This window comes from Carcharhinus amblyrhynchos, chromosome 6 (assembly GCF_965287045.1).
Source record: "Carcharhinus amblyrhynchos chromosome 6, sCarAmb.v2.hapA, whole genome shotgun sequence".
Taxonomy (NCBI): domain Eukaryota; kingdom Metazoa; phylum Chordata; class Chondrichthyes; order Carcharhiniformes; family Carcharhinidae; genus Carcharhinus; species Carcharhinus amblyrhynchos.
This window is the reverse complement of record NC_137329.1, coordinates 124047006-124070342: the sequence shown is the minus strand read 5'-3', so window position 1 is coordinate 124070342 and position 23337 is coordinate 124047006. Positions and strand designations below refer to the sequence as shown.

The 23337-nt window shown below is 46.7% G+C and overlaps 1 protein-coding gene across 2 annotated transcripts in view; it reads left to right on the top strand.

Moving 5' to 3' along the window:
• The window catches only part of gas2l3 (growth arrest-specific 2 like 3), a 41091-nt gene extending 26960 nt beyond the window's left edge, over positions 1-14131 (top strand). For both annotated transcript variants that reach the window (XM_080191778.1, XM_080191777.1), the window contains exons 6-9: positions 7270-7333; positions 8631-8769; positions 9947-10054; positions 12907-14131. In XM_080191778.1, the coding sequence (XP_080047904.1) occupies positions 7270-7333; positions 8631-8769; positions 9947-10054; positions 12907-14040 (1445 nt within the window). In that variant the 3' untranslated portion in view covers positions 14041-14131. The remainder of the gene's footprint in view (positions 1-7269; positions 7334-8630; positions 8770-9946; positions 10055-12906) is intronic.
• The last annotated feature ends 9206 nt before the right edge of the window (positions 14132-23337 follow it).

The window sequence follows — 23337 nt, the reverse complement described above, 5'->3', positions numbered from 1 at the left end:
CCATTCAGCCCTTCGAACCTGCTCCACCATTCATTTTATCATGGCTCATCCTCAAATTCAATATCCTGATCCCTCCTTCCCTCCCCATATCCTTTAATTCTCTTCACGCCAAGATCTATATCTACTTCTTGAATACATTCAATGTTATGGCCTCAACTACTTCCTGTGATAGTGAATTCCACAGACTCACCGCTCTCTGAGTGAAGAAATTCCTCCTCCTAAAGGGTCTACCCTGAATCATCAAACTGTGACCCCCTCCCCGGACTCCCCCACCACCATCGGGAACATCCTTCCTGTATCTACCATGTCTAATCCCGTCAGAATTTTATAGGTTTCTGAGATCCCCCGCCCCCCCAATATTCTGAGCTCCAGCCAATATAATCCTAACCGACTCAACCTCTCCTCAAAAGCCATTCCTGCCGTCCCAGGAATCGGTCTGGAAATCTGCCTGGTTTTCCTGGTCTGGCCTACACGTGACTCCAGACCCACAGCAACATTGGACTCGCCCTAAAATGGCCGAGTGAGACAGTCGGTTCGGGGGCAATACAGATATTGTTGGTGATGCCCACATTCCATGAATGAATTTTGAGAAAAGACATCTCCTGATATCTGTTTTTCGTCTGATGGCACCCCTGGGAAATGCCTTGGGGTGTTGCTTGACTTTAAAGGTGCTATGTAAATGCAACTTGCCGCTTTATCCTTTGTGCGGGGAGAGAGCTCTTGTGCACCGCGCTGTTGATTGGTTCCTAGTTACCCATCAGATCAGGGGGTTTCGCTGAATAATTCCATTCACCAGCAGTTTACTCCGTGACCCGCAATTTCAGATAAAATTCTTTCCCAGGTCAGTCCTCTGTTCTGTGATCTGATTGAAAGGCCCTGGACGCCGGGGGTGGCAGTGATGGATTTCTGAGTACTACAATGCCGCAATGTTTGTCGATTTTGTGGGGGCGGATCTCCGTCGATCTCGAACAGTTGTGGGGGGGGGGTGAGGTCAGGGGGGTTACGCTTTGAAAGGGCAAAGTGAGACTGTCCTTTTGAGAAAGTGGAAGGTTGGCCTTTGTACCAGAGCCTTTATCAATGGAGCAATGTGTCCCCTCTATTCAGAGCAACTTTCTGCACTGCCTGGAACGCAGAACAAAGAACACCACTGAAATTCTGACCAGTGGGCGATTGTCAAAAATAAATTAATAAAAACGTGCGTTTGATGTGTTTGAGAGTAGCTGCCATGCTCCTGCGTTTGTGGGGTGGGAGAAAGAAAAAGGAACATTAAACCATCCAGCCCCTGAAATCTGTTCCCTAACCCCAAATCCCTGAACCGATCAGTGTTGAAGATTCCTATTAAACTCCCCCCTTTTTAGGTATGAGGAGAGGTTGTCAGGCCTCATTTGGAGTATTGTGCGCAGTTCTGGTCGCCTCACTATAGGAAAGATGTAGAAGCTATTGAGAGGGTACAGAGGAGATTTACAAGGGTGTTGCCTGGACTGGGAGGCATGCCTTATGAAGTTAGGTTGAGGGAGCTGGGACTCTTTTCCCTGGAGAGACGAAGGTTGAGAGGTGACCTGATAGAAGTTTACAAAATGTTGAGAGGAATAGATAGGGTGGATTCTCAGAGGCTATTTCCCCGGGTTGAAATGGTCGCTACGAGAGGACGCAGATTGAAGGTGTGGGGAGGAAAGTACAGAAGTGATGTTAGGGGTAAGTTTTTCACTCAGAGGGTGGTGAGTGAATGGAATCGACTGCCGTCAGTGGTGGTGGAGGCAAACTCGCTGGGGTCTTTTAAAAGACTTCTGGATGAGTATATGGGGTTTAATGAGATTGAGGGTTATAGATAGGTCTGTAGGTTGGTAGGTGTTGATGTGATCGGCGCAACTCGTGGGCCGAAGGGCCTGTTTGTGCTGTAGTGTTCTATGTTCTATGTTCTAAATTCGGATTGTTTTCCCTGGAAAAATGGAGGCTGAGGGGGGGGCGACCTAATCGAAGTCTGCAAAACTGAGAGGCATAGACAGGGTGGCTAGACAGAGGCCTGTTCCCAGAGTGTAAGGGTCAACCACAAAAGGTTTAAAGTTTATTAGTTTCACAAGTAGGCTTACGTTAACACTGCAATGAAGTTACTGTGAAAGTACCCTATTCGCCACACTCTGGCGCCTGTTCGGGTACACCGAGGGAGAATTTTAGCACGGCCGACGCACCCTAACCGGCACATCTTTCAGGCTGGGGGGAGGAAATCGAAGCATCCAGAGGAAACCCACGCAGACACGGGGAGAACATGCAGACTCCACACGGGCAGTGACCCAAGCTGGGAATTGAACCCGGGTCCCTGGCGCTGTGAGACAGCAGTGATAACCCACTGTGCCGCCCGGACTAAGGATGCAACTTTCGAAAAAAAATAATTTGTCTCGAAAGCAAGAGGCTCGGAGGCTCCGGGCTTGGTGTTCTGTCGAAAGAGTCACACAGACTCAGATTGTTAACTCTGTTTCTCACTCCACGAACGCTGCCAGACCTGCTGAGTTTATCCAGCGTTTTCTGTGTTCACTTCAGACTTACAGCAACTGTGGCATTTTTCTTTAGTTTCTGATGCTGGTGTTCCAGGCTGCACATCCATTCCATCGGCCCTGAGGCGCAGTATCCCAGACTGAGCGTACTAGCTCCGCATGCAGCCCAACCAAAGGCTTTTTGACAACAGAAAACATTACTTGCTCCACTTTGTAATCTGGTTCCTTGTCTGGTTAAGGCCAGCGTTTCATTCCCTCTCTCTCTTTGGTTGCTCTCTGGAGCTGGTATGAATTCCCAACTGTTTAACAAGCTTGTGAAGGTACAGATATGTGGGGGTGGGGGTGGGGTGGTTTGTCTGTAGTTCCTGGTATTATCTCGCAAACAATAAATAGTGAAAAATACTTCCCTGCATGAGAGAGATTATGCAGAGAGATTTCACTGTAGCTATAATAGGCAAATTAGTCATTTCCATAATTTGTTGGGAGCAATTTTGAAAACCAAAGTATACGCTGAGGTGACGGGGGTGTGACTTATTTTAATGTATTCACACTCGGAGTGTGGGCCAGTATTTATTGCCCCTCTATATTTGGGGTGACGGAATGCAGACTAGGTGACTGTAGCACCTTCATTCAGTTCACAAGTGTGACCCCCGACCTCCCTGTCATTTGCTATTTCAGTTCACCAGCTTGCTGTCATTTCCATCCTTGGTAAACAGCACCTCATCTGCATTTTACAGCCTTCCGGAATTAACATTGAGTTCAACAATTTCAGACCGTGAACACGCACCATTTTTCCTCTTTACTCCTCCCAACCATCACATTCTGGTCTCTCCCCGGGGTGGCACAGTGGTTAGCGCTGCTATCTCCGGCACCAGGGTCCCTGGTTCGATTCCCGGCTCGGGTGACTGTCTGTCTGGAGTCTGCGCGTTCTCCCCGTGTCTGCGTGGGTTTCCTCCCACAGTCCGAAAGACGTGCTGGTTAGGTGCATTGACCCAAACAGGTGCCAGGCTGTAGTGACTTGGGGAATTTTTCTGTAACTTGATTGCAATGTTAATATAAGCCTTACTTGTGATTAATAAATAAAATTTTCATTTTTAACTCCTCACATCTGTAGGGATTCTATAATTCTACAGGCAGAAGAGGCCACTCGGCCCATTGAGCCTGCATCAGCTCTCTGATAGAGTATCTTACCCAGGCGCCCTATCCCTGTAACCCGGCACACTCACCATGGCTAATCCCCCTATCCTTTGCATCTTTGGACTCTAAGGGACAATTTAGCATGGCCAATCCACCTAACGTACACATCTTTGGACTGTGGGAAGCAACCGGAGCACCGGAGGAAACCCACGCAGACACGGGGAGAACATGCAAACTCCACACAGACAGTGACCCAAACCGGGAATCGAACCCGGATCCCTGGCGCTATGAGGCAGCAGTGCTAACCACTGTGCCACCGTGATGCCCATGGGGACTCTCAACATTAATCCTGTTTCTCTCCCCGACAACGCTGTCACACTTGCTGAGTTTTTCCAGTTCATTTTCTTTTCTTATGACACAGTAAGAAGTCTCACAACACGAGCTTAAAATCCAACAGGTTTATTTGGTAGCACGAGCTTTCGGAGCGCCGCTCCTTCTTCAGAGTGGATGCATGGCTCCTGCACTCTCCTGAAAAAGGAGCAGCGCTCTGAAAGCTCGTGCTACCAAATAACCCTGTTGAGCTTTAACATGGTGTTGTGAGACTTCTTACTGTGCTCACCCCAGTCCAACGCCGGCATCTCCACATTATTTCTTTTTTATCCTTTTAAATGTTGCAGTTTCTAACTTGCCCCGTCAGAATCAGTGTGATAGAATCCTCAAGGATACCCCTGCCCAAATCCTTTAACAAATCAATGAATCTCACTCTCCTGCTGTTTCCAGCACTTATACTAAAATTGGAACGACAGAAGATTAGCATGGCCCCTTAGCCTTAGAAATGCTTTTCCCGTTATGTCGTTATCTCATTCCCTTCTGAAAGTTCAGATTGAGTCTGATTCCATCTCCCCTCAGGCACTGGATTCTGGATCACAAGAACTGACTGCGTCAAAAGAAAGTTTCCATGTGTGAACTTGGGTTATTTTACTCTTTGCTGGTTGCTAAACTGAACCAGTTTGTGCGCAGATACGTAATCTGAAATCACTCTTGGAGTGAGACTTTAGAAATGGGCACGCATTCACTCACCTGTCAGCACACTCAGTTTGTGTTTGGTATAGTTAGATGTAGGTGGTGTGGTGGCACAGTGGTTGGCACTGCTGCCTCACAGCACCAGGGACCCGGGTTCAATTCCCAGCTTAGGTCACTGTCTGTGTGGAGTTTGCATGTTCTCCCTGTGTGTGCGTGGGTTTTCTCCGAGTGCTCCGGTTTTCTTCCATAGTACAAAGATGTGCTGGTTAGGTGGATTGGCCATGCTAATGTTGGATCAGGAATTGGCTATCAGATAGGAGACAGAGGGTGGTGGTGGATGGTAAATATTCATCATGGAGTACAGTTACGAGTGGTGTGCCTCAGGGATCTGTTTTGGGGCCACTGTTGTTTGTAATTTTTATTAATGATCTGGATGAGGGTATAGTTGGGTGGATTAGTAAATTTGCTGATGACACCAAAATTGGAGGTGTGGTAGATTGTGAGGAAGGGTGTCATAGTCTGCAGGGAGACTTAGATAGGTTGCAGAGCTGGGCCGAGAGGTGGCGGATGGAATTTAATGCGGAGAAGTGTGAGGTAATTCACTTTGGTAGGAGCAACAGATGTGTCGAGTATAGGGCTAACGGGAGGACTTTGAATAGTGTGGATGAACAGAGGGATCTAGGTGTGTGTGTACATAGATCCCTGAAAGTTGGGAATCAAGTAGATAAGGTTGTTAAGAAGGCGTACGGTGTCTTGGCGTTTATTGGTAGGGGGATTGAATTTAGGAGTCGCAGTGTAATGTTGCAACTGTACACTACTCTAGTGCGGCCGCACTTGGAGTACTGTGTGCAGTTCTGGTCCCCGCATTACAAGAAGGATGTGGAGGCGTTGGAGAGGGTGCAGAGGAGGTTTACTAGGATGGTGCCTGGTATGGTGGGGAGGTCCTATGAGGAGAGACTGAGGGATTTAGGGTTGTTTTCGTTGGAAAGAAGGCGGCTAAGAGGGGATCTTATTGAAACATATAAGATGATTAGAGGTTTAGATAGGGTGGATAGTGATGGCCTTTTTCCTCGGATGGAGAAAGCTAGCACGAGGGGGCATGGCTTTAAATTAAGGGGGGGTAGCTACAGGACGGATGTCAGGGGTAGGTTCTTTACCCAGCGGGTGGTGAAGGATTGGAATGCCCTGCCTGCTGCAGTTGTAAATGCGTCTAGTTTGGGGGCGTTTAAGAGATCTCTGGATAGGTTTATGGACGAAAAGGGATTGGTATAGGCTAGTGGGTCATTGTTTTTGTAACTGGTCGGCGCAACATCGTGGGCCGAAGGGCCTGTTCTGCGCTGTAATGTTCTATGTTCTATGTTCTAACTTGCCCCTTAGTGTCAGAGAGCTTAGCAGGGTAGATAAAGGGGGGTTGTGGGAATAGGGCCTGGGTGGGATTGTGGTCAGTGCAGGCTCAATGGGCCAAATGGCCTCTTGCACTGTAGGGATTCTATGTAACAGACTCATTGCTGCTTCTTCAACACCTCTCCCCCTCTCCCACCCCCTCCACCCATTCCCCAACCCCTTCTTTCTCCTTTCCCCACACCCCCACCTTTTCTGGCTGGGTATGTTTCAGCCTTTTTTTTGTACTGTGTGGTGAACCCCTCCATCATTGAGGATGGGGCTGTGTTTGACCTTTGCTCCTTACTGTTAGTTGTTAGATTGTCCACACCGTTCCTGACTGGATCTGGCAATGCTTTGGTTGGGGGCCACAGGACACCTATAGCATACAGCCTTTGAGGTTCAGCATGCAAACAAACTTAGCTTCACCCAGTTGGCACCTCATTTTGCATCAAGATAATAATCTTGCCCCTTTGAATCTCAGCCTCTCCCGGCAATGTTAGAGTGGAATTGCTATTTTACCCATGATATTCTTAACAGTGCCTCTTTTCCCTTTTTGTTTCTCTCTCATCAGTTTTCTGCTCAACTCCTACGATATTTCGCCAAAAGTACAATCCATGTGTGGATTAATCTTAGCTTTACCTCCTGGTCTTTCAATAAAATCTCTCGAATCACCAGTTTGATTCTGAATTCAGGGCAATGCCAGTTTGCCATAACTGCACAATCTGGACATGAGTCTCGAGTTTTTGGAGTGCATCTTGTAGATGGTAAATCTCCTCTGCGGCCTGTCAAAGATCTGCAAGCGCTAGTATCATTGCTCCTTGCTGCACGGCCACCCAATCAGGTGAACCCGAGACTTAATGATATATTTTGGGTGACGTGTTATGGGAGACTTAGTGGCACAGTGGTTAGCACAGTTGCCTTACAGCACCAGGGACCCGGGTTCAATTCCCGGCTCGGCTCACCGTCTGCGCCTTCTCCCTGTGTCTACGTGGGTTTCCTCCAGGTGCTCTGGTTTCTTCCCTCAATCCAAAGATACGCGGGTTAGGTTGATTGGCCATGCTAAATAGACCCTAGTCCCAGGGAATTAGCAGGGTAAATATGTGGGGTTACAGGGATAGGGCCTGGGTGGGATTGTGGTTGGCGCAGACCCAATGGGCAGAATGGCCTCCTTCTTCGCTATAGGGATTCTGTGATTTTATGGATATCCATTTCTGCTTTCTCTTTTCTCTGCCAGTTTTGCATAAACAGCCCCGGCAGGTGTGTCTGTGTCTGCTTGAAATTGGTCGTATCGTGTCTCGGTAAGTGTAATCTACTCTATTTATTTATTATCACAGATATCTTTGGAACATAGGGAGTAGGACGAACATCTTCCGCTTTTCGGTCATATCTTACTTCCTGTTGCGATCTCTGTAGAAACTGATAACCTGTTCAAATTCATTTTTAGAAGTTGATAACTCAAAGAATGATGCATCAAAATTTCAAGTTTTAAAACTTTTACTATAACAACTGACTAAAAGCACTGCTAACTAAACACTTTTTGTAGGCAATCTATAAATCTTTAAAACATGGAGAGCAATATTCCTCTTTTACTTATCACTCACTGCGCACTCTGCAGAATTACTGTCTTTTTATCAAATGGTCTACAGATGCTTTCAGCTTCCAAAAAGTTCCTGTATTTGAAAGTTTTTTTTTAAAGTTTATTTATTAGTGTCACAAGTAGGGTTACATTAACACTGCAATGAAGTTACTGTGAAATTCCCCTACTCCGGAACCTGTTCAGGTACGCTGAGGGAAAATTTAGCATGGCCAATGTGCCTAAACAGCGTGTCTGTGGGAGGAAACTGGAGCCCCCGGAGGAAACCCATGCAGACACGGGGAGAACATGCGGACTCAGCGCAAATAGTGACTGGGAATCGAACCCAGGTCCCTGGCACTGTGAGGCTGCAGTGCCAACATGCCATTCCAGCTTGCTTCATGCAAACCAGGAGCAGGCATTGAGCCATTCAGCGTATTTCAGCATCTAATAAGATCGTAACTGATCTGAGACTAACCTCAAATCCACGATAACCTATCACCTCCTTGTCTTCCAAGAATCTATCCACCTTCACCTTTAAAAACCTTTCCCCCCCATCTTTTTTCTGACAGAGGCAATGGCCTAGTGGTATTATTGCTAGACAATTAATCCAGAAACTCGGCTAATGTTCTGGGGACCCGGGTTCGAATCCCACCACGGCAAATGGTGGAATTTGAATTCAGTAAAAAATACCTGGAACTAAGAATCTACTGATGACCATGAAACCATTGCCGATTGTCAGAAAAACCCCATCTGGTTCACTAATGTCCTGTAGGGAAATAAATCTGCTGTCCTTACCTGGTCTGGACTATATGTGACTCCAGAGCCACAGCAATGTGGTTAACTCTCAACTGCCCTCCAAGGGCAACTAGGGATGGGTAGTAAGTGCTGACCCAACCAGCGATGCCCATGTCCCACGAATGAATAAAAAAAGCTTTCAGCCATTTTACGGAGTGATTACAATCCTTCAGCTGATGTTTAGTATTCAGGAGAGCTGCTTTATATTGTCTTTACATTTACAGGTATGGTGTGGAGCCTCCAGTATTGATAAAACTGGAGAAGGAGATTGAACTGGAGGAGACTCTATTAACCACCTCTGAACAACTGGTTCCTGTAGAAAGCACAAAACCACGTTCACACAATAAAGAACTGCACCAAGCTGTAAGTCGGTCTCAATCTCTACCTGCTGTTTATTTTCAGTGAAATCCGAATATTAAATGTGTCTGAAATCTGCGCGCCACAATTGTTTGCTGCTTTATTTATTTATTAGTGTCGCAAGTAGGCTTATGTTAACACTGCAATGAAGTTACTGTGAAAATCCCCACACTTGGGCGCCTGTTCGGGTACAAAGTGTGGGGATTTTCACAGTAACTTCATTGCAGTGTTGATGTAAGCCTACTTGTGACATCAATAAATAAACTTTAGTATCTCGAGCACATGACTGAACTCACATTTCCAGATCGTTAACCCTAGCCCCAGTGACATAGAAACATGGAAGATAGGAGCAGAAAGAGGCCATTCGGCCCTTCGAACCTGCTCCGCCATTCATCGCGATCATGGCTGATCATCCAACTCAATAGCCTAATCCTGCTTTCTCCCCATGACCTTTGATCCTGTTCACCCCAAGTGTGATATCCAGCCGCCTCTCGAATACATTCAATGTTTTGGCATCAACTACTTCCCGTGGGAATGAATTCCACAGGCTCACCGGTTGAAGAAATGTCTCCTCGTCTCCGTCCTAAATGGTCTACCCTGAATTCTCAGACAGTGACCTCTGATTGTGGGCACCTACACCATAAGAACATTCCCGCCACCCCCCGCCCCCCCCCCCCCCCCCCCCCCACCACCCCTGCATCTACCCTGTCTAGTCCTGACACTTAGGGGCGGCACGGTAGCATAGTGGGTTAGCACTGCTGCTTCACAGCTCCAGGGTCCTGGGTTCGATTCCCGGCTCGGGTCACTGTCTGTGTGGAGTTTGCACATTCTCCTCATGTCTGTGTGGGTTTCCTCTGGGCGCTCTGGTTTCCTCCCATAATCCAAAGATGTGCGGGTTAGGTTGATTGGCCGTGCTAAGAAATTGCCCCTTAGTGTCCAGGGATGTGTAGGTTAGAGGGATTAGTGGGTATAATATGTAGGGATATGGGGGTAGGGCCTGGATGGGGTTGTGTTCGGTGCAGACTCGATGGGCCGAATGGCCTCTTTCTGCACTATAGGGTTCTTTGATTCTATGATAATTCCTATGATGCAAACTCTCGGCCTCCCTGTCATGTCTATTACCTCAGCAGATTGTAATTAATGTTTTGTTCACAACTCTTGAACTAATTATTTTTTTCCCCAGGTGAAGACGATTGCTGACGACCCTCCTTGTAAATGTTCACACCGATTCTCCATTGAGTTTTTATCGGAAGGCCGTTATCGACTTGGGGAGAAGATTCTTTTCATCAGGGTGAGGTTTTGATCCTGATTTGATTTGATTTTATTATTGTCACCTGTATTAACATAGTGAAAAGTATTGTTTCTTGCGCACTGTACAGACAAAGCATACCATTCATAGAGAAGGAAAGGAGAGATTGCAGAATGTAGTGTTACAGTCATAGCGAGGGTGTAGAGAAAGATCAGCTTAATGTCAGGTAGGTCCATTCAAAAGTCTGACAGCAGCAGGGAAGAAACTGTTCTCGAGTCGGTTGGTACGTGACCTCCGACTTTTGTATCTTTTTCCCGATGGGAGAAGGTGGAAGAGAGAATGTCCGGGGTGTGTGGGATCCTTGATTATACTGGCTGCTTTGCTGAGGGAAGTGTCAATGGATGGGAGGCTGGTTTGCGTGATGGATTGGGCTTCTTTCGTGACCTTTTGTGGCTTCTTGCGGTTCTGAGGAAATATGGAACTATTGAACCAAAATAAATGTGAATTTAATACTGGCGATCGTGGTGAAATGTAGGGTGATGTATTCACACAATTTGAGACATTAGCCTTTGATATGTTGGGGTGATGATGGGGACACTGGATGCCACTTGAAAGGTTGAAAGACTTCTCATTTATAAAGCATCTAACCGATCTTTCAGGATACCTCCAAGCAGGTTAAATATTAGTTGTGCAATATTTTTATTCATTTTTGTCCTTTATTCATGGGACACGGTTGTCGCTGGCTGGGCCAGCATTTATTACCCATCCCTAGTTGTCATGATGTGGATATGCCAGCATTGGACTGGGGTAAACACAGTAAAAAGTCTGACAACACCAGGTTTAAGTCCAACCAATTTATTTGATAGTAAACGCACAAGCTTTCGGGGTTTGTCCCTTCGTCGGGTGAATGGGGAGTTCTGGCCTCAGACTGTGTTCATCCCTTGTTGCCCAGGGGCAGTTGAGAGTATTTGCTGTGGCTCTAGAGTCACATGTAGGCCAGACCAGGTAAGGACGGCAGATTTCCTTCCTTAAAGGTCATTAGTGAACCAGATGGGTTTTTTCTGACAATCGACAATGGTTTCATGGTCATTGGTAGATTCTTAATTCCAGATATTTTTATTGAATTCAAATTCCACCATTTGCCGTGATGGGATTTGAACCCAGGTCCCCAGAACATTAGCTGAGTTTCTGGATTGATTGTCTAGCAATAATACCACTAGGCCTACCCTATTTAGAGTCATAGAATCCCTACAGTACAGAAGGAGACCATTTGGCCCATTTGAGTCTGTACCGACTACAATCCCACCCAAGCCCTACTCCCATTACTCTTATTTACCCCAGCTAATCCCTCTGACACTAAGGGGCAATTTTAGCACGGCCAACCCAACCCGCACATCTTTGGACTGTGGGAGGAAACCGGAGCACTCGGAAGAAACCCACGCAGCACGAGGAGAATGTGCAAACTCCACACACAGTGAGCCGAGCCGGGAATCGAACCCAGATCCTTGGAGCTGTGAAGCAGCAGTGCTAACCACTGTTCTTGTTGGAAATGGTCATTGCCTGGCACCTGTGTGGCACAGATTAGTTCCAATGAGTAAATTCAATTTGCATGGATTTAATGAATGTCAGTTTCCCCTGTGTGTTGCTGGTAGCTGGAATGATGGAATATCCATGCCCTGATCTCCTCGGACACCGGCTGTGTGCAATCTTTAATTAAAGAACCAACGTCCCAGTCACGTTTCCTGCATATTTGATTTTGTCCACAACTGCTTTTTTATGCCCGTTTTCCAACTGTCCACTTGGCAGCCTGGCAACAGCAGAGGACAGTCCTGCTCGGAGGCACCTAAGAGGAATGGGATGCTTGGAACGTACACATTACGCCACTAGCATTCGAGAGGGTGAATGTGGGCTAATGAGATCAGAACAGAGGAAGGCCATTCAGCCCATCAAAAGCTCTTCCACCATCAGTTTAGATCAAGGCTAACTGGGGTATAATCTTAAGATTAACATGAGATGCTCAGATCTGGAATTGTGTTTCCCACGGCAATGAGAATGCGGAACACACTCTATAGGCTGCTGATAGTGTGTGTTGGAGGAGGGAGGAGGTGATTACAGATCAGCCATGATCTAACAGAACAGGTTTGATGGGCTGAATGGCCTCTTCTGATGCATATCTTGAACAGGCATCTTATCCTTGGTTCCACCACTGTAACCCATTCCCTTTATTCTACAAAGCAAGCGGACTTATCCCAAAGTCAACAACTGAATTTAAATCTTGTGTTTTGGGGCCTGAGTTATACTTCCGCCTGGTACTCATGAGAGGATGCGAAAGAGATTGAGTGTCCCATTGTTCCTGTGATAGCGCGTTCCTTACCTATCCCAATTTCCCACATCCCCTTTTATATTCTTCCTGCTTGAAATGCTTCAGTGATTCCCCTCGGGCTGATGTTGCAGCCTCTGCCTCAGTGACCTCTAAAACATTCCACGTTCGAATTGCCGTCTTGTGTTTGAAACCAGCCTGAGTTCCTCTTTGTTCCCTGTATGGAACTACCCCCTCGTTACCAACTCGCCAGTAAATGAAAACAGTCCCTCATTGTTCCACCTCTCTGAGGCTTTGCACAGCGTGAATCCCTTCTCAATTTGCTAAGATTTTTGGTTTTGAGAACCTCCCCTTTTTTTTTCAGGCCTCCACTGGTACCCGGTAACGCACTCTCGAGGTGTTCAATGCAAGAATGCACTGCAGTCTTTTGACATCTCTTCTGAAATGGAGTTCCCATTGCCAACTTAGATGGCTAATTTGGAAATATTCTTTAAATATAGATTATATTTGGAAGGATGAACAGAAATTACCATTGCCGAGTATTAACTTTGTCCTTGCCAATATTTACTTGCAGATGTTGCATGGTAAACACGTGATGGTGCGTGTGGGAGGCGGTTGGGACACGCTCCAGGGCTTCCTCCTGAAACATGACCCTTGTCGAGTGCTGCACTTCACCATGTTGGAGGAGAAGATTATGGCTTTTGAGAAGGGAGTGTCTCAGGATTGCAACGAGGCCTCTAACTTCCCGGCAAAAACCCCCAAGTCTCTGACTGTGAACCTACCATCCTCTATCAAGACGGTCCAACCGCTGGCAACATGCCATGGATCTCCCCGCTCGCCAGCGTGGTCTGCGCCCAGGGCGACCCATGTCCACTGCAAGTGTCCCTCCTCTCCTGGGCAGCCACTGAAACCCGAGTCTCGCCCAGCAACCGCTGAGGGGAGGCATTTACCTCGGGTGGCACCAAGTTCTCCTTCCAGGGCACCAAAGTGTCCTGCCCCAAGATGGCAGCCAACCTCCAAACATCCACCGTCTCCAGCAAAGCAATCCTGCCTCCCTAAACGCGTGGCACAGCTCAGGACTGGGCAGGGACAACCTTCTCCCAGGCAGCACCCAACGCCTTCAAAGTCTCCGTGTGGACTCCTTCAGCGGCCTCCAGGAAGATGCCCGCCGAATGTGGACACCACGTCCTCGTTGACTCGGTGCCCATCCGAGGCCATTTCCTTTTCTGCTACCCCACCGGTGTCTGGCTCGACGCAGTCTCCAGGGAAACGCCTGCAGCCCTCAAATCTGACATCCCCATCCGCCCCCAAGAGACCCCTCACACCGGTCAGAGGTCTCCATACCCCCCACCCGAGCTCCACGCCGGTGTCCCGCCAGCTGATCTCCGCTCCGAAGAGCGCGCCTGCCGCGGCCAAGGACTCGCCCCGTGCTGAGAAGGTCCCGAAGGCGTCCGCCAAGACCCCTTCGTCGGGCAGTAAGAAGCCACCTCGGGGCCCCACGTCTGCGCCCAGGACCCCGTTAGCCGTGGTCAAACTGCCACAAGCCGAGGCGACCACCCCGCAGTCTCCACGGGTACAGCCCCCCGCGGTCAAATCCACTCCCAAGGCAAAAGGCGAGTCGCTAACGGTGAAACAGTCCCAGTCAAGTAAGAAGAGTCCGTCTGGGGCCTCGCCTGCTCCCTTGAGAAACCTGGCTGCAAAATGCTGAGTGAAGATGTTGACTTTATCGCGCGTAAAATAGCAATAACAAAGCAGTTACCCTGGGGTAGGGTAACGGTGATGGGTTTGTAAGTGTGGTTCTTTTGCGTAAAGAGATTGTTGTGGCTTGTCTCCGACATTGTCCACCCCAAAACGTTAACCTATTGGTTTCTCAACTCTGGGATTTCCCCATCTCTCTGCTCCCCCCCACTGCCCCCTCCCCCCATTTGTTTTAATTTCAGAATTTTCTCGTTCCGTTTTTGTGTTTCTGGAACAAAACCCAGCTTGAATTTTGTGCTGTTCTGGGTTGGCATGTTCCCCTGGGGAGTGGATAGCTTTTCGCCTGGAGTCAGGGTTCCAGTCTGTGTCTCCCTCCCTCCAATCCACCGCCCCTTATACCGATCGTCCAATCTTGCTCATCACTGACTTCTGTGTGACAGGCGGTCGATCCAAGATTTGGCAGCTTTCTACCCCCTCCATCTCTCCCCTCTCCGTCACCTCGCTACCCCCTCCATCAACCCTCCTTCCCACTCATTCACTCTCATCCCACCACGCCCCCCCCCCCCCACCATCGCTCCCCACCATCCCCTACACCACCTCCGCTATTCTCTCCACCCACCCGCTCTCCCATTTCCCCCTCAATCCATCTAAAGTCAACGAATTGACCATTTTGTCCTGGTTTGCTCTGAAGAGCTAAGCTTCCAGCCGGAATTCCAGAGCCGAGGGGAATGGCCCCTGTGCTAGCCCTTCACCTGGAGCCCTCCACTTCCAACTGTTTCCCAACACCTCCCCCCACCCCGCACATTCCTCCTCTATTCAACTCCTCACCAATTCCCTTTTAAACAATGTTGTGGACTGACCTGCCATCACCATTCATGGGACAGTCAGTGATGGAACTAACGTGCAGGTCCTGACAGACTGGACAGTGATTTGTGGCCAGTCACCTTGCCCATGTTTAGCTAGCTGTGCAGAATATCTCTCAGCTCTTAATAAATTTGTCAATCCCAGAATTGCTTATGAGCAAAGAGATCCTGGTGAGTGCAATCTTGATTGACAATTCCAGTAATGTCCATTGGCTCTAGTCCACATTCCCTGGATGGTTTGATATATTTTTCCTCTTTTATTGGGTACCAGTTGACTGGATGGATTACGGTTGAGTTCTAATTGCAGCATTTGCCACTCTCCAAGAAAAACCGTACTCAATGTCTGAACCAGGGAGGTCCTGGGGTGGGTGGGTGCATTGTCTAGGGTCCCTGCCCGCAATTTGTCTTCAATGCCCCACCCCAGTGGACACCCTCATGAGCAGATGTTGGGTTTATGGCTAGGATGCTTGCCACGTGTGAGATGCCCACCAGCGCTCCACGCCCGAGTTAATGTGAGAGGAAGGGTCACCTGAACAAGATGGCAGAGATGCCAATCTCTCAGGAGTCAATCTCTTTGAGAGAGGGAAGAGAGAATAATGCATGCTTCATAAATGTACGAAGCTCACTCATCATTCCCCTCCCAGCTTCTCAAGCGAGGGTTATTTTTACGTCATAATCATGACAAGTGCTGGTGAAATTGACACTAATTGTCAGATACATTTCCGGATGTAACTGTAATCCATCCAAACCATTTCTTTCTGCTCCTGATTGTTGTCGTTACTTATCTTCCAGATCCTTACAGTCCTGGCAAACATATAATTTAATTCCATCTTATTTGCATATGTTCCCCTGACTGGTGCTAAATTATCTCCACTTTTGGAAAACTGCGCTATTTTTATTATGTTTGATTTTGCAGATAGAGGAATTCTATTATTTTTAGCAAGTTTGGGCAGGTTAGTTTCTCTGAAGATGAGACATTCCTATTCAGTTTACAGTCAAATGGTCATGTACGATTGCCAACTTGATATCATTGGGGAGGTTAGTTGTTTCAGTCCAATAAGCGATGCCCTTGGTCAGGGAGAAGGGTAAAGGCTCCCGTGGTGTCACTGTCCTTTAGGGTGCAGTCAAATTAATCTTTTCCTTCTCGCCTTATGATTTAATAATCTCGATCACCATCACTGGCATCAACTGTGAGCTTAGTTTTCCCGACCGTATTTTCCCCAAAGTGACTTACCGCTTTGAGTCGCGTTTTGTGGGTGTGATGCCAGTGAAACTGTCTGTTTGTTGTCGTTACAGCTGCAAAAGTGACAGCAGATTCCACGTGTACGCGATTGAACGCGGAAACCTGGAAGTTGCTGTCAGTAATTCCCCAAAGTTCTCGCAGACGGCAATCCTTAAAAATAACTGAGCGGACAAAAATCTTCTCTTAACACTGTAATATCACTGTTAACCCATTCCCCTCCCTCTTCTGAGAAAGTTATTGTCTGTTAATGAGGTGTAAATGGGTATTTTACTGACATGCTAAATCATTACTACTGAATAATCCCTCTGACCCAGAAAAAAACTAATATATTTGTATAATGTTAAGTGTTTCTGTTATAATTCTATAATTTTTAATCTTTTTTGCGATATTTCAGCTATTGCGTGTCCCAATTTTTATTTTGTTCCCTTTAGCCTTAATTTTTTTTTATATATTACAATCAGTGCATTTTACTTCCTGGTTTGCTGTCTGTGCGAATACTTTAATGTCATTGGCTGCTTACCTTACTTGATCAAATCTCTGTTACTGGATGCCTGGAGGCCCCCTTGACTTGGCGCTAGATTCAAGTTAATATCCGGAAAGGGGAAGTACACGCTACGGGGAACCACTAGATTTTTGGGGGCATCAGCAAGCTTGGTGGTGTTTCACTAAATGCAAAATCCAGGCCTTCACCTTGGCAAAGAAAAAAGCAATGTTTTATCTGAAAACCTTTGCTCCTTTTTTTTTAAAAGGAGAAAAGAGTGGAAAGTAACAGATTCATTGAAGATTGCAATTGGTACTTCTCAGATGCTGTGTTGCTTTTGCCCACCAGCTAAAAATGAGTGCAAAACTGAGGCATCAATGTATATATAAAAAAATGAAGATTTACTGTTAAATTTATATGGATTGAGCACTGTGCCAAGGAACCTGGGAATGCTAACAACCTATAGTGCAATATTTTCATCACCATTTTCATTGGTACTGTTACTTAGGTATGGGTGGTGTAATCTCTGTTATATTAACAATGACTTATCTTGACGGTCCTAAGGAATACTGCATTCAAAATTCTCACGGTTAATTAACAGTCCTACTGTAGTTTTAATTATTCTAAAACACTCAACGTTCTGATGTATTTGCTCTTGACTTTTTCTTTGTTGAGTACGTGACACTACAACGAGTATTGGCATCCAGAATTCTCCATTCGGTGAAGCACCTATTCATACTGTTTTTTTTTCAGCAATTTTGCTGGATCTCAATGGATTGGGGGAAAAAAAATGGGGGAAGGCACTTTATAATCTGACGCTTGTATTTATGTTCTATATATATAGTATATATGTGTGTGTATTTAAATTTGTGATTAAAGTAGAATTCTATGAAAGAGGTTATGATCCAATGATAGAGTTGACTTAAGTGGTGGTGACCCTTGGTTGGTCTTATCAGAAGGTGGTTTGGGGCATGGGGAATGGCCCAGTCCAAGCTTTCTGGAGGGGAGGGGACAGAATTTACTTTAAAAAGAAAGGGTTTCTAAATAAAAGCACCAAGTCCTGTAGTTTGCAAAGGTGTGGGGTGGTGGGGGGGATAAATTTACCTTGGGGCAGTAGCATGGGGCAAGAGGCAATTGGCTTGTTTTGGATCTCCTTCATTGACTTCAAAGGTTAAGAAACTCCGGCAAAGTCTCAAGAGAGTTCCCGATTGGCTGATTGCATGTCCCCTGTTTCCTCCCAAGGTGGATTTCTCCCCGTTGTGTCTTAGCGATGATGAAAAGTTGCCTGGTTCGATGTTACAAGTTTTACGATAAACTCAGGGGTTTTTGATGTTCTAAAAGCAGGAGCTGCGTCATGGGCAGATTAGGCACCGAACCCCATGGCCACCACCTGCCATATCAACTACATTTGGATGCCAGCAGTGTAGTGCCAAGCTGCCCCACCTTCAACAATTTCTTGTGAAATCTACAAAATAGATGATCACCCCACAACAATTTTAAACATTTACACAAAGGGCAAGTGCTTAGAATTCTAGGAGAATGGTTCTTGTTACTTGTTGGTGAACTGGAATATATAGATTATTTTACCAACCAGTTTGCTGGTTTAGTGACACTTTGGTTTATTTCTTGGGGGGTGCCAGGGTGGGGGCGGTGTGGGTGATAGTTGCTGCGAGGTTGACATCTCACAGCAATCCCACCCCCGGCCCTCTGCCGGAGAAGGTCTCTGCTGCTCTTTCCGTGAAGAAATCCTTCCTGGTTTCTTTCCTGGATGGCCTAGCTGGAACTTTACCATTATGCCAGTGTTCTGGATTCCCTGAGTCCGATCGGAAGAGTTTCTCCGTACTAATCAATTCCCTTTAAAAGAATAAAGGCCTCGATCACATCACATCCTCGGCTTTCTAAACTCTTGAGTACGAGCCAAGTTCATGCAACCTACATTCATGGTTTTAGATTGCATTTCCTTAGTATCTGCTCGCTGCCTAGATTTTCCCAGTGGCTTGATAGCTGATTAATATTATAATTTAGCGTGTGAAGAGCAGCCATTGCTATGTAGGAAAATGTACATTTTAAACTTGAATACCTAGGTACTGCCAACGCTGGAACCCAAGTGTTCGAGATCATTGTGTCTCTTAGCGGTTGACCTTTTAAATATTATTGATTTATGTTATGGGTTTTGAGGGTGGGGGGAGTGGGGGTTGGGTGGGGAGTTGCTTTCTTTGTCAGTCATTTGATTCTCATTGCAGTTGAGAGATCCATTGATGTTTAGGAGGCCAATGGCGGTTTGAGTCGCTGCTTTCCTGGGGATTAGTAACTGGAACTGAAAGGTTAGGGCCCTCGGGGTTACTGACCTTCCCCTTTTTGGGTCAAAGCTACTCGAGAGAGAGAGAGAGAGCTGGCTACCTTGAAATACAAAGTAGGTCGCGAGTAATGGTAATGGTGTTAAAAGCTGGAGTTCCTTCATGCTTCTGATGTGGGGTGCGTAGCACCAACTTTCTGTTCTAATAACCTTTAAAACTGGAAAAGTGACTTTATGAAATGTACCTCAGTGTAAAGACATTTGATCATCGAACTGATAAAAGCATCTTAAAGATGGTGAGTGGAAAATGTTAATGAAACAGACGTTCCTGATATTTGTATAAAACACACCTTTCATCCTTGTTTGTAAACCAGTTGCCTGGATACAGGTTGGGTTCAGTATCTTGCACTTAATCTCTGCTCGATACAACTCCTTTGCATTTCTTGAGCAGCTCAAGTGATATTTGGTATTAAACAGGAATTTACTGCGTTGGTTTTCACCAGAGTGTGAGTTTAGCAACACCTGGTTGGAAGAGAAAGGTTATATCGGATGTCACCATTTGCCTTGATTGCACTTTTCAGATGTTACACACTGTCCTGTGCCTGTTTTAATAAAACATACTATGCTCTGAATTGTAGTCAGTGCTGTTCTTGGGTTGTCAACAGTGTGGATGTCATTGAGGTTTACAGCATGGAAACAGGCCCTTCGGCCCAGCTTGTCCATGCTACTGTTTTTTTTTAACCACCTAAGCTAGTCCCAATCACCCGCGTTTGGGCCCATATCCCTCTTACCCATCTAACTGAGACCACACTACAGCAAACTTGTAACCAGCTGTCAGCCTGGTAAAGCGTGTAGCGAAAGGAAACTTGAAAGGACAAAAATGTTTACAAAAAATACATGGTGGGGAAGAATGCCCCACTGAAACAGCTTGTTAACATTCACCAACAATCGAATATAAAAAGTAACTGCTGAAGGCAAGTGCAAACTTCGACTGCAGTCTTACTGACCTGAACTCCCATTGCGCTTTCTCCTAACTGCAGAGAGAGCCATCATCATAGAACCCTACAGTGCAGAAACAGGCCCTTTGGCCCATTGAGTCTGTACTGACCACAATCCCACCCAGGCCCTACCCCCATATCCCTACACACTTACCTGCTAATCCCTCTAACCTACGCATGCCTGGACACTAAGGGGCAATTTTGGCATGGCCAATCAAGCTAACCTGCACATTTTTGGACAGTGGGAGGAAACCAGAGCACCCGGAGGAAACCCACGCAGACACGAGAATGTGCAAACTCCACACAGTGACCTGAGCCAGGAGTCGAACCCAGGTCCCTGGAGCTGTGCAGCAGCAGTACGAACCACTGTGCTACGGCCACAGTTTGTATCAGGTGTCACAATGCAACTCTCTGATTCAGACTGGTCAATATACGATCAGTCTTGGAGATTATGGAAAGGGTGGGGAGGGGGTGGGGTGATGTGGTTGATGTCAAGAGATTGAGATTGGTTCAGACAGACCGGTTTGTGCCAATAGATAAGGTTTATTTATTAGTCACAAGTAAAGCTTACATTAACGCTGCAATGAAGTTATTGTGAAATTCCCTTAGTCACCACACTCCAGCACCTGTTTGAGTCAATGCACCTGACCAGCACGTCTTTCAGACTGTGGGATGAAGCTGGAGCACCCGGAGAGAAACCCACGCAGACACAGAGAGAACATGCAGACTCCGCACAGACAGTGACCCAAGCTGGGAATTGAACCTGGGTCACTGGCACTGAGAGGTAACAGTGCTAACCACTGCCGCCCTGTGATTCACTCATAGAAGCTTGAGACAGGAGGAGGCCATTCGGCCCTTCCAGCCTGCTCCATCATTCATTATATCATGGCTGATCATCAAATTCAATATCCTGATTTTCCCCCCCTCCCTTCCATAGCCCTTGGTTGCTTTAGCCCCAAGAGCGATATCTAATTTCTTCTTGAAATCAGACAACGTTTTGGCCTCAACTACTCTCTGTGGGACTGAATTCCACACATTCCCCACCCTCTGGGTGAAGAAATTTCTCCTCACCTCAGTTCTAAAAGGTTTACCCCTTATCCTCAAACTATGACCCCTCGTTCTGGACTCCCCCACCATCGGGAACATTCTTTCTGAATCTACCCTCTCTAACCCTGTTAGAATTTTATAAGTTTCTATGAGATTCCCTCTCACTCTTCTAAACTCCAGTGAATATAATCCTAACCGACGCCGTCTCTCCTTATATGGCAGTTCTGCCATCCCAGGAATCAGCCTGGTAAACCTTCGCTGGACTCCCTCTATAGCAAGGACATCCTTCCTCAGAAACCGGGCGCTCCGATTTCCTCCCACAGTCTGAAAGACGTGCTGGTTAGGGTGCATTGGCCATACTAAATTCTCTCTCACCGTACCCAAACAGACACTGGAGTGTGACGACTAGGGGATTTTCACAATAACTTCATTGCAGTGTTAATGTAAGCCTACTCGTGACACTAATAAATAAGCTTTACTTAATTCCGATGAGGGAATTTTTATATTTTGATGGCACTAAATTGTACGGGGAGAAAGCGGAAAATTGGCATTGAGATAGCGGAGCAGCCATGATCATATTGCAGGGTAGAACAGGCTCGAAGGGCCAAGTGGCCTCATTCTGATGCTACATTCCTCCATTTCTCTAAACATTTGTGACTGGGATAATGTTGGCAACACGACAGACTGCCTTTGAGCGCCATCTCCTGGTTACACTGGTAAACACAGTAAGAAGCCTCACAACACCAGGTTAAAGTCCAACAGGTTTATTTGGTAGGAAAGGTTCTCCCCACTCACCTGATGAAGGGGCAGCGCTCTGAAAGCTAGTGATGTTTGCTACCAAATAAACCTGTTGGATTGTAACCTGGTGTTGAGAGACTCCTTACTGTGTTTACCCCAGTCCAACACTGGCATCTCCACATCATACACTGGTAAGGACAGCACAGCATTGAACATTCGCAATGGCTAAGGTTCACAAAACATCCAGGAGAGTAAATCAGAGAACAGATCCTAACATATTCCCATTGGCGCCACACCTGGGAGGCAAGATAAACTCCGAAGACACGGGTCCGGTTCTCACATCACTGCATGCTTCTTTTGGTCAAAGAAAGATCTCGTTTCTACAGCACCTCAGGTTTGAGTTGTTCAGTGAAGTTTAAAGTTTATTTATTAGTATCACAAGTAGGCTCGCATTAACGCTGGGAGTGAGGTGGAGAGTTAACGGCTGGCTCTCAGAGGTTTGGGCCCTGCTTTGCAGAGTTAGTGAAGATATTCTACAAAGCGGTATTCTGCAAAGCGGTATTCTAGAAAGCAGTATTCTGGAAAGCGGTGTTCTGGAAAGTGGTGTTCTAGAAAGTGGTATTCTAGAAAGCGGTGTTCTAGAAAGCAGTATTCTGGAAAGTGGTGTTCTAGAAAGTGGTATTCCACAAAGCTGTATTCTGCAAAGCAGTATTTTACAACACAGTCATTCCAGCTGCATTTGGCTTTCTCAGTGTTGAGAAGACCTATCTTTTGATTGGTGAGGCCGCAGCTGGAGTACTGTGTGCAGTTTTGGGCGCCGCACCTGCGCGAAGATATTTTGGCCTTGGAGGGAGTGCAGAGGAGGTTTACTAGGCTGATACCGGAGTTGAGGGGGTTGAGCTATGAGGAGAGGCTGAATAAACTAGGCTTGTACTCGTTAGAGTTTAGAAGAATGAGGGGAGATCTCATTGAGACGTATAAGATGATGAATGGGATGGATAGGATAGAGGTGGAGAGACTCTTCCCGCTCAAAAAGGACAGTAGGACTAGGGGGCACAGCCTCAAGATAAAGGTGGGGCGGTTTAGAAGGGAGTTAAGGAGAAACTTCTTCACTCAAAGGGTGGTGAATCTCTGGAATTCTCTGCCCGTTGAAGTGGTGGAGGCTACCTCGCTAAATATTTTTAAGACGCGGGTTGATGGGTTTTTGATAAGAGAGGGGATTAAGGGTTATGGGGAGAGGGCGGGAATGTGGAACTGAGCCACGACAGATCAGCCATGGTCTTATTGAATGGCGGGGCAGGCTCGAAGGGCTAGATGGCCTACTCCTGCTCCTATTTCTTATGTTCTTATGATGGGTTTCGTGGTAAATTACGATGTCAAGTTAAGCAAAGCCAGATTTCCCCAATCTTCTCCCCATGATTAAACTATTACTATTACTTACGTGGCGAAAAACTGCAGCAGGCGACGGTGCAGAGGGACCTCGGGGTCCTTGTGCATGAGTCGCAAAAACCCAGCCTGCAGGTGCAGCAGGTGGTCAGGAAGGCGAATGGGATGCTGGCCTTCATAGCGAGGGGGATTGAATATAAAAGTAGGGAGGTCTTGCTGCAGCTGTATAGGGCATTGGTGAGGCCGCAGCTGGAG